The sequence below is a fragment of the Daphnia pulicaria genome, chromosome 7, assembly GCF_021234035.1.
Source record: "Daphnia pulicaria isolate SC F1-1A chromosome 7, SC_F0-13Bv2, whole genome shotgun sequence".
Classification (NCBI taxonomy): Eukaryota; Metazoa; Arthropoda; class Branchiopoda; order Diplostraca; family Daphniidae; genus Daphnia; species Daphnia pulicaria.
In genome coordinates, this window is record NC_060919.1 from 14,717,015 (window position 1) to 14,728,570 (window position 11,556).

An 11,556-nucleotide genomic window follows, 5' to 3' on the forward strand; every position below is an offset into this window, starting at 1 on the left:
TTCAATTAAAAATTATGTTTTGGCTGATATGGTGTAACATTCAAAATTGGCGGGTTATATCGATTTTGAACTTAATTTCTGTGTGACTTTTAATTTACTTTGATAACTTTCAACCATAAAAATTTGGCTCGGTGAAATTTTATGGAGTGAAGAAGATAGTAAATGTCGTGTTTGATTGTGTGCCCACGTGATTATACGGAGTCTATATAATCACGGGTGAACGTCATCAACGGACAAACGGAAGGGCGTGTCAAGGATTGTTAAGACTCTCACTCAAGTCCAGCAGCAAATCGCTTTCTTGATGTCGGCATCAATTCAAAAATTCTTTTTGTCTGTCTCTGCTGCTACTTAAGCTAGTAAATACGCAGACTGTACTAAACACTATTTCCATCACGTAACACGCGCTCTCCCTTTTTACCTCTTGTTTCCCTTTCTCTCAGTTCAAGAATTCTCTATATTCGCCAGAGAATTTAACTAAATTAACCAGATAGCCCTGTAGAGAGTTCGTATATTTTCACGGACAACATTCGACAGCCCTGACAATCATCACGTCAAAATCCCGTCTCATCTGAGCTCTAGAAAGAGAAAGGTGTCTTCTTATCCAGTATCGAAACAATTGCACTTAAAAGGTATTGTATAGAATCAAAGTATTAGAGAGTCTATCACGTATACATCTAGATATGGTTCGGAAGCGGATCCGGTTCGAATCCGGTGCGACGAGAGTGGATGTTGCTGCCGACTCGTGTGCTGGCACACATTGACTCTTTGGATAAGCGGACGACGACGACGGCTGGCCGTGAGTCTGTGTGTGAGTTGTGTTTCACGTTCAAGAGAAAATAGAAATTGCGCTGGTCCTGCCGGTAGACCTTGACACGGTCCCTCTCTTTCGTTTCCAGTGAGCAGTATATTTATAATAATAATAATCCATCTTTGAATACACATATACCGGTCAAACGTGAACGAACGAACCAGTTATTTTCCTTTTTTTTTCCCCAAGTCCAATATTAGCCAGGGCCAGCAGCCAACAGTATATAATAAAACATCGGTACAGCAGGTATAATATAACAATTGTTCATTCAATTGCGGGAGAGAGAGAGATCGTTGTCTTGGTATATCTCTCGGATGTATGGCGAATATCACACACACACACACACGGTACACGAGTCTGTTGGTAGATAAATGGTGTAATGACCGGATCACGTTTAAAAAGGGAAATTCTTTTTTCTGGGAAACTATTTTTTTATTATCTTCATGCGAATTCGTCATCCATTCGCTGTATAGACTCGTGATTTCAACGTCATGGCCAATTGGCCAACAATCGAGTATTTAACACAGAGCCATATTTCTCTCTTAACAGGACGCTGCTGGAAAACTTGTTCAAAATTCCCTTTTAGAACGATTTTAAGGGTTTTTATTATCTCGCCATTCAATATAAAACCAGAATGGTTCAAAATGAAATAATCAGGTTCACGGTGTGTTGGTTTCTTCGTAAATCATTTTCACTTTCGATTTCGTTTGAGTTGAATTATTACCTTTTTCGATCGTCTAATTCTTTCTTTGACATCGTGATCCAGACACCGCAAACCATTTACAAGAGCCCCTGGGAGTTTAGGAGTTCGCATATCAGACTCTCCGGTCTTCATTGTAATGATACCGGTATCCGTCCAAATCTAACCTACATTTAAATGATGCAATATCCTATTCGCCATTTTCTAAATTGAACGTTTCACTAGAACCGAGAGAGAGAGAGTGTGCCCGATGATTATTTCACGATGGAAATCCAAACGTGTGTTATTCAGACTACTATTGGCATTGCGTCAGCTGATTATTGGAGTCGGGTTCACCATCCATCGTCGCTTTGTGAAACTCTCGACTCCCGTTTTTTCTTCTTCTTCCAACATTTCGCTGATGGCTGAAAGAAAGTTCACCCGTGCGTTTTGTGTGTGTTGCCATTTTGTTTCGATTAGGTTTTGATTCGAGCAGCAGAGAGAGTTTGACCTGTTTGACCGGTGCCATACAGTTGCGTAAATGCACATCATCGGGAAAATTAATTTTAACATAGCGGATGGACAGCAGCAGAGCGAAAAAAAATAACGAAAGTATCAAAACCCCCTCCAACAGGTTAACAACTTCTTTTCTATTTTATTTTATTTTTTTCACTTTCGTTTTTGTTTTTCATTCCGGGTAGGTATTTATTACGATGGGGCATTCCACATCCCTTCTCTAACGACCCGTATACGGTTATTGCCCGTCTACATCATTGAACTTCCAATTCACAACCCCGGGAGAAAATGAAACCGGTTCCATCGAGGTCATTTTTAATTACATATTTTTTCTTACACCGTTTCGAAATGCATTAACCAAGAAAGACGATTCGGTATAAAGGAACTTTTTTTTCGGGGGGAAGAAAAAATATGATTTTTGATTAAAATGATTAGACATAATCGGGTGGATAGATTTAAAAATTTTTTAGTACGACCTGTCGATACCCGTGCAAAAAGGGACAGCTTGCTTATGCCATTGAGTAAATCTTCATAGATAGACAGACGAGAGCGAAAGTGGTTTGACACATAAATTAGAAGGGCAACTTACACACACACATAGTATCTCGTATACAATTCCTGGCCGTTTTGGTTATTCGGTATACAAACAGCGGCAGCCAGTTGCTATAGTTACATTTTTTGGCTTCTTATGAATAGTTGTTGGCCGGAGGATTAAAAATTTTTAATTTTTTTTCAAAGGGCCACCAGCGAGATTACCCAACGAGAGAAAGAAAGAGAAATGGAATTCCATCCGCTCACTGCACTCATCGCAACACAATAAGTGAGAGTGCGGATTATTATTAAACAATTAATTTATGCAAAAAGAGACGGAGTATATATGCATATACGTGTACAATACGCCTCGTTTTTTTTTTATGATGATGGAGTCTAATTGCTCACGGCCTGCAGCTCTATTGCATCATCCGATAATTGTTATCGCAATTCACGAATTCTTCACGTTCTCTTCTTTCTCGGGTCGGGTGAATCCAACGAGTTGGCGGCTGTTTTATGGGTCAGTCACAATTTGAAATTATTTGAAACCATTTAAGGAATTCAACTCGTAAATAATCAACAATCAATCGACTTTATGCCTACAATTTGATCTCATAAGGAGCGTGAAAGTCTTTGCACTTTGAAAAAGACTAGTTGCACTTTGCTTGAAGTGTGTAAAGTTTAAGTATTTTCCGAATTTTATAATTTACCCACAACAGAGATATAGTCGAGAGGTACAAAACAGGGCCTGATCTGCAGTCGAGTTAATTAAAATAAAACCCTGACTGAGTGAGAATAAAGGCGGCGAGAGAAAACAGTTACGTGCAGTCAACCGCATAGCTCAGGAGTAATCGTATACTACGTCACGATTTATACAATCAACACCACCAAATAGTCAAAAAGGAAGAATGGAGATATATTTGTCCTACCTTTAAGCCTGGGAATTCACCGAAGGCCAAGCATTCACCGGGTGATCCATCCATCCGCTGACGAGTTGAATCCACCAGGTCTACGGAATAAGAAAAAGGGCGTCCACGTGAATACACCCACAATTACATGGGCATACACGAGGACATGTAAAGAAAGGGGAATTTCTCCCATCAAATGGAATGCTGTAAATGAAAAATAAAAAATGGGTTACGAAAAATGTTTGAAGAAACAACAAAGGAAAAGTTTGAAATGAGACAGCGGGTAAACCCTATTGTTAATAAACAGGAAATTTAAGGTCACAGGAATGAAAGTATTGAAAATCATTACCTAAGCGATGATACTGGATGATGACAGTTCAATAAAGGCATACAAAAAACATGCATATCTTGAGGCTGGCTCAGGCCTGGAATCTGCACGAAGGATGAAAAAGGTTACATAGTGCAAATGAACTGCCATGCAAGTGAACATGGGGCTTACAGGACTAATGCTAGTCAGGAACTAACATTTCACACATTTGGCCCATGTCATAATCATTCCATTCATATTCTAAGTTCAATTTACCTGCTATGAACAGCATGGAGTGTGTATTAGGCGATTCTATAATGAGACGAGAGTTGACACGAGGTCCAAATTTTTGTAATTTTATTTGTTCTGCTATTTTTCGTACAACCACGTACGTTTCAATACATTCCATTTTCCATATATTTTAATCTTTAAAAATCTTAAACTTCGTAGCTCTTTTTCGAAACTTGTGTAAACAAAACTAAAGCAGACGACACTAATCTTCCAATTAACTTAAGATATCGATAGAAATTGCTAAAAATCGACCCCCCGCTAAATTCAAATGGCTCAAAACGACCAAATCGGTTTTCTCATCTGGGCTCGACATCCGCTAAACGAATCGGAATAATTTCATTATCAAATAATTCGTCTCATTAAATAATCGTCACAGCCCCTTAGATAAAACTAAAAATTTACCCCGAAATCCATAGTTCATTACTTTTAGACCTCCAAAATAAAACCCCCCAGGACCCCTTTGGAAACCAAGAGGAAAACATCGAGAGTTATTGAAAAGGAACCTGCTGAACTGCTGCGTCCGCCGTACAGTCAAAACGACGTAACAAGTTTTTTCGTGACCCAGACTCGTCCATTGTTCACCTCCAGGGTCCCTCCAATCATCGCAATGTACAACTGCAGACGATCTAAAAAAAGGAAAGCAAAAATCTTAAGTCAATGGAAATTCCCCCCCGTTTACTTTTTTGAATTTCCCGGGTCTCGGCTTGACAACGCAGCCTATTCATGTACACCTGCAATTTATTCTGTATGCAGGATAATAATAATAATTGGAGGCATCAATTCAATTCTTTTGTTAGACGCGGAGAAATGGCGTATATTACGTAGGAGCCCCCCCCCCCCGTGGGCGTATAGTTGGAAACCTTCATTTCATTTAACCTTCAGTTTTGGCCCAGGTGAAACTCTCGAGAGCGGCTCGATGAGAGAGTTCAACTTTTCCATGATCCAGACGGTAGTAGCCTGGAAAAAAAACTATCTCTCTAGAAAGGCAACAACAACTTCAAACTTGTACATGGACGCGACGCTCTGCTCACAAACGTCCATCGTTTGGCGGTGGGTCGGATCACGTCCGCCAGACTATTGGACCACCTATAATAAAAATAAAACGAGCTATGAATGAATGTCCAGTCCACTCTGGGTCCCATTTGACGTCACTAAAAGGACTGGCCGCTACTAAAGAATGTGGTTATTAACTTTCTAAAAAAGAAAGAATAAAAGAAAAACAAATCGATGAAAAATTACAGGCAAAAGTCAAACAAATGTTTTTTTCTCATTTGCATACTATCTGGCTGGTATAGACATAACCCCCTTATTTTTCAAAAATCAAATAATTGGTTGAATCAACTGAAAAAGTTGAATGGAATGGGCTGGTTTACCTTCAGGCTGCCAGACAACAAATATGTCGTTTTTTATTATTCAATTTTTATGACTATTATTACGTAATGGAGCCTAGCGTAATAATCATTGACTGCCGATTTTGTTTATGAATGAAATAAATCAATCGAATTATTAACAATTGTAAAGTTTTTATTTGTTTTTTTTCCGCCATTTCGGGTCTTTGAAAGATAATACAAAAAAAAGGTGAGTTTGAGGCAATATTCAAAGTGAGCGGATGTGATCACATCGTCTGACAATATTGGAATGAAAAACATTTCAATCAAAAAATGGAGTGTCTTTTTGAAATGAAACTGTCGAGGAAAAGAGAATGAAATAAATTTAGGAGCCAGTGAAGAGAGAAAAAGAATAAAAGAATAAAAGTCTGTTTTTGGTATTGCGGGATGATGGGGAATGATGAACGAAGAACTATCGTGTCGAGAAGTTTGAGGGATGAAGTGAGCGGGAAATTTGAAATTGTGTGAAATTCTGAAAAACGGACGGAAAATAGATGAAGAGCTGGAAAAGGATATCAGAATGAGAAAATGAAGATGAAACGATGAGGGATAATATTGCGTGAATCAGCCAGCGAACTCACGTAATGTTTAGCGGCCGTAGCCGGGTTGCTGAGGTGGGGCCTGTGGGGCGTAGATGGGCTGAGGAGCCGAGTAAGCAGGAGCCGGAGCATGATACTGAGGCTGAGGAGCTCCATAAGATTGCTGAGGGGGTCCGTAGCTGGACTTGGGCTTCTTAGGAGCCTTAGGAGCTCCGTAGCTGGGCCTGGGGGCTCCGTAACTGGGCTTGGGAGCTCCGTACGACGGCTGAGGAGCGGCGTAAGTCGGCTGGGGTGGTGCGTAAGACTGTTGGGGTGGTGAATAAGCCGGTTGGGGTGGAGCATAAGACTGCTGGGGTGGCGAGTAGGCGGGCTGAGGGGGAGCGTAAGATTGAATGGGGGCGCCGTAAGTCTGCTGAGGAGCTCCGTAAGATTGCTGGGGAGGTCCGTAGCTGGACTTGGGCTTCTTGGGAGCCTTAGGAGCTCCGTAGCTGGGTCTCGGGGCGCCATAAGATTGCTGTGGGGCACCGTAGGATTGAGCCGGAGGCGAGTAGGATTGAACAGGTGGGCTGTAGGCCTGGACGGGTGGGGAGTAGGACTGGACGGGTGGGGAGTAGACAGGAGCTTGTTGGGTGTAAGCCGGGGCTGGTGGTGAGTAGGCAGGGGCTGGTGGCGAGTAAGCAGGAGCTGGTGGCGAGTAAGCAGGAGCTGGTGGAGAATAGGCAGGAGCTGGTGGAGAATAAGAAGGAGCTGGTGGAGCGTAAGCAGGAGCGGCATGAGCTTCGTGATGAGGAGCTGGTGGAGAGTAAGCAGGAGCCTGTTGGCTGTAGTCAGGAGCTGGTGGCGAATAAGAAGGAGCAGCCTGGGCCTCATAAGCCTGAGGAGCGGGTGCTGAATATTCAGGAGCCGGTGGGCTGTAAGCAGGAGCGGCCTGAGCTTCGTACGATTGCTGAGGAGCAGCATCGTAAGAAGGAGCAGCTTGCTGGGCGTCATAAGAAGGAGCAGCTTGCTGGGCATCATACGAAGGAGCGGCTTGTTGAGCATCGTAAGAAGGAGCGGCTTGCTGGGCATCGTAAGAAGGAGCTGCTGGCTGCTCGTGGTGGTGATGCTGCTCGTGATGGGCCGGCTGGGCGTCGTAAGACGGAACGGCCACCGGTCCGCCGTAAGCGGAAGCTCCTACATCTGGGGTGTGAATGGGAGCACCGCCGCCGTGCCCGTGATCGTGCCCGTGATCGTGTCCGTGATCGTGACCGTGGTCGTGGTGTCCATGGTGTCCATGTCCATCCGCTGGTTGATTGTTTGGTGTCAAATCGAATAAGAGAAGAGAAAAAAAAGAAGTTGAAAAATCGGGAATGTGGGTCAAGTCGACTTGTGTTCGTCTAAAAACACAAAGGTGGCCTCTAAACAAATCACACTGGAACAGCTCCAGGCTAAACGGGCTGTAAGTGTCGATTACACCGGAAAACTAGTCAAACCGGTTTTGGGTTTTTACCCAGACAAATTAAATTCAACTTTCTCTTATTCTCGATTTAGGCCTAATTCAATCGAATAAACATTTCTTTCAAGTTCAAATTATAATTCAAAACTTACGAATGGGTTCGGCCAGAACAGTGCCCAGCACCAGACAAAAGGCCAGTAGAGCCTGGAAAATTTTAAAAAATGAAATTATAAAAAATTTTTGAATTTCACTGGGAAAATGTTTTCACTTACAGATCGACTGATGGCCATGATTTTTGATCCGTTTAGAATTTTAGGTTTAAATCAGCCGCTGTCTTTTCTTTTCTTCTTTAGAGAAGAAGTGACGATGTGTGTCTGTGCTCTTCTGGAACGTCTGCCGGTTCTTATATAGTCCCGCCGCCAGTGTGCTGTGTGACACGTCTACGAGAAAATAACAAACCTCCCCATCACCACCCAAAATGTGGTGCCTATGGAGGTGGTGGTGGTGGTTGGAGGGGCTGAAGAGAAAGGAAGAGAGCCCAGCCCGGAAGAGAAAGAAAACAAAACAACCATACCATACCACCACCAACCCATCCAGGAGGAGTATTAGTCCAACCCCCTTTTTAGCTGGGCCATATGGAAGAGCTGTAAAAGCTGAACGCCGGTACTATAATAGATGTTGGAGACTCGGTCGTGAGTCGATCCCGAGGAGATCTCCACCCACTTTTTTTGTTTTCAGTGTATCCTCCTCTTCTACCATCTATTCCTTTCTCTCGTTTTATTTTGTAAAAAACCCACCTCACCCCCCCACACACACAGAGAACACATTTTGAATTTGCCCAGGAGCGGTGAAAGCCATCCAGCCGTCGCTCGTCTTCCCCTTCCACAGTTAACAACCAGGTCCATTTTGAAAAGAAAGAAAGAAAAAATACCCTTTCGGTAAATGTGTGCTGCCCATATGTGTCTAGAAAAAAAATCAAAAAATTTAAATTTGTTTCCAATTCGTTTTGAATTTCCCGGGGAAAAAAAAATCAAATTTAAAAAAATTCTCTCTGAAAAGAAAGAAAGAAGCGATCTAACGGATGACCTAGAAATCAAAAAGAGAATTGAGCCTCATCTTTTTATTTCTTCTACACCCGAAAAATAAAATCTCTTTGGTTGCATGTCTAACGTGAGAAACTCGGCTAAAATGGATAACTCGACTTTTCTTTGAGTGTGTTAGCTTCTTTGAGGTTTATTCAAATATAGTAACATGAGAAGAAATAATACAAGGCTCTACCCATCCATAGTCATCAGTTCCCCTTCACTTTCACCCTACATGCGAGCTCAGCTCGGTGGTTCTCTTTCTCTTCTTTCACTCCGTGACATTTTATAGGTCTAAATGTACGGAGGGGCAACAAACCCATAAGGAGCTACGCCGCCACGTTTTCTCCTCATTTCGTATGTACACGCGTAACACCCAACATGAATCTGTCACGCCCTAAAAATAGAACCGCAAGTTCGTCGTCCTATTAGCCAAACACAGCCGAAATCGATTGCGCAACACACGTGAATTTAAAAAGTCAATTACGCGCTAAAATCGCCCGAGGCGCCAATGCAATATTTGGCTTATAAACATGGCTGTGATTACATTTATCCACGAAATATAATTAAATTATTGACTAAACCCATCAGCTGATGACCAAAAATCAAATAAAAAGAAAGTGAGCGCTAATCGCGCAATAATTATTTTATCCATCGCCATTTTGCGCAATAATAATTAAGAAATTAACACAAGGAAAAATGTGTAACACATCGAAATGCGACGTAGTGGTACAGTTTGTGTCGGGAAAAGGGAATTTCAGCGCGACTTTCTCCGCTAAATTACACCTGCAACAACGTAACAAACGACAAAATGGCGCAATAGAAACTTTTCTTCTTCTTTTTGGGGGGGACAGATTTTTGGGGTTATTCAATCACAGAAGGACACACACACAGGCAATTATACATGAGAAACGATTTGAATTGGATTCGGTGCAGAGAGAGAAAGTGGTTTGGTGTCGTCATGAATCACGGCATCAATTTCTGGCCGAACGCGCGTAGATCATGTGCGCATTAATCAAAGAGGACACTTTTCTTTCTTTCTACTTGGCTTGTTTGTTTTATTACATCAGCACTTTTTGCACACACACACACATGTCTATATGTATCCTTTAGATGTGGTTGTCTACTTTCCCCGGCCATAGAAGAAGAAGAAGCTTTCACCGCCTTTGCCATTATTTAGCCCTCGAGCGGTTTTTTGAGATTATTCAAGTATATCTTCCGCTACAACAAAAAGAAGAAGAATGTACGTACAGCAGAAGATATTTATAACATTCTTTAGCATTTTCACCTTTAGACGCAACACACAGCACCGGTCCCGACGACACGGGCCGGCTCGGTCATTGGCACCACGTGCGAATCTTTTCGCCACGGTGTACATATGTATAACCCGGACAACAAATTTTCTCCTGGAAACTTTTTTTCAACGGAGCGTTGGGTTCGTTCGCACTCACTCACGGGTCGCTTTCTCCCGTAGTACTATACAGTCGGGGGGGAGATTGGAGTGTATTCAGTTAATTTTTTGAATTGCGCGCGTTTGGGGATTTAATTTAAAATTAATGTATGGACGATTTCTTATATAGACACAAAGACTCTCGATGGAATGTGTCAAATAACTGGTGGGAGAGAAGAAAGAAAGAAACTTTCACCGGGGAAACAATTTGAATGAGATGTGCATTTTAAACCCCAAAGCGGGAAATTTGAATCTCCCAGGGGTTATAGGGGAACAACTTGTAAGGGTTGTTCAGTTAAATATTATTATTATTTTGATGGGCTCTTAAAAAGTTAACTCAAATGGATATGCGGGAAAGGGAATTCCAAATGTTTTACCTGCGTCTTCCGACAAAGAAAAATGTTGGAAGGTTTTTTATTTTATTTTATTTTAAAAAAAGGAAATGACAACGACGAGAGGAAAGTGAATTCTCACTTTCACGACGAAGAGAAAGGCCATCAAATCAAAAAATGTTGGGTTATTAAATTCTAGACATTTAAATGGGATGCGATTAAAAATAACAACGACAGCTGCACGGGAATTCCCGATTCACCTTTCTCTAACAAGACATTAAAGAGTTGGTGAAATTTAAAATAGAATCAAAAGCCAAATTGAATTTCGTAAAAATTCGTTCACCGCAGAAAAATGTCCGGGTGTGTCTCACCCTACTCCACAATACAAGTCAATTAAATCCAATCGACTTTCAAAAATAAAAAATCACACGCCGGCCTGTGTCAGTCACTCACAATGGTCCTTACCACCTCATCCAACTATATTACAGACGAGAGAAAGTTTCTTTTTCGGTTGGAAACTATTCAGGTAAATCCCTGGTCGGTGAGGAGGAATATGTCAGCAATAAAAAGAAAGTCCTCCCATGTTTAAAGATATTCCATTTAGCCGACATTTCTTTTTCGGTTGTATGTAAGTTGCATGTGTTTTGTTTGTCTAGCCTATATATCCAGGTAGATGTGACGTTAATGGCATTTAACAAGCGGAAAAAATCAGGACGAAAAAAACACCAACGCGTTTATAACAGTGACGTTGGCCATAAGTTGGTGGTTCTTTTTTATTTTCCAGGTGGGTACCGTTCTGTGTCGTCGTCGGGTATTCCCGAAAAAACCAGCAATTTCTCGCTGGTTTTTGCGTGTGTCTACAATCCATCGTTTTGTCTGCTGTACAAGCGAGAAGAAAGAAATGGACGAAAAATCATGTCGGGTGTTGCGTTACCGCTTAGATTCTTTTTCTTCTCCCCCTTCCAGCTCCTTTGTTGTCTGATGGAGCGTCTAGAATCTCTCACAAGAGTATTTCCCGCAGCGCTTCGTGCAACCGCAGACGATGGGTCTACAAAAACTATTAGTTCCCACGAGCATCTGGGCTGCTGCTGAGGCTGCTGGGTCCAGCACACTCCGGGAAACTTGGGATACAAGATTATATTTCTCTGTATAATACACAAAGAAAGTTGTTTAAACAAATCAAAACGGGGACTCTGTAATGTACACATGTAATAAGTATCATCCGAGAATTCTTTTTTTCAAATCTAAACATTAAAGTGTGGCCTACTCAGATGAAACTAGGTCATAGAC

The 11,556-nt window shown here is 41.8% G+C and overlaps 1 protein-coding gene and 2 long non-coding RNA genes across 3 annotated transcripts; 1 reads left to right on the plus strand and 2 right to left on the minus strand.

Moving 5' to 3' along the window:
• Positions 1-9: 9 nt before the first annotated feature.
• On the plus strand, positions 10-3,168 carry LOC124350922. The gene is made up of 2 exons (XR_006921282.1): positions 10-2,311; positions 2,742-3,168. It is a non-coding gene; the product is annotated as an uncharacterized LOC124350922 (long non-coding RNA).
• Positions 2,313-4,246, minus strand: LOC124350908. Its single transcript, XR_006921267.1, has 3 exons — positions 4,026-4,246; positions 3,792-3,874; positions 2,313-3,646 (listed from the first exon to the last, which is right to left on the minus strand). It is a non-coding gene; the product is annotated as an uncharacterized LOC124350908 (long non-coding RNA).
• Positions 4,247-5,546: 1,300 nt separating this feature from the next.
• Positions 5,547-7,824, minus strand: LOC124350655 (extensin-like). Its single transcript, XM_046801451.1, has 3 exons — positions 7,675-7,824; positions 7,555-7,606; positions 5,547-7,251 (listed from the first exon to the last, which is right to left on the minus strand). The coding sequence occupies exons 1-3, from the start codon at positions 7,690-7,692 to the stop codon at positions 6,017-6,019; spliced, it is 1,305 nt and encodes a 434-aa protein (XP_046657407.1). The 5' UTR covers positions 7,693-7,824; the 3' UTR covers positions 5,547-6,016.
• Positions 7,825-11,556: the final 3,732 nt, after the last annotated feature.

Excerpts from the sequence above, each read along its gene's own strand:
- LOC124350655 (XM_046801451.1), bottom strand. Across the intron at positions 7,252-7,554 it reads TGTTCTGGCCGAACCCATTC|CGGATGGACATGGACACCAT; the intron begins GTAAGTTTTGAA and ends ACAATCAACCAG.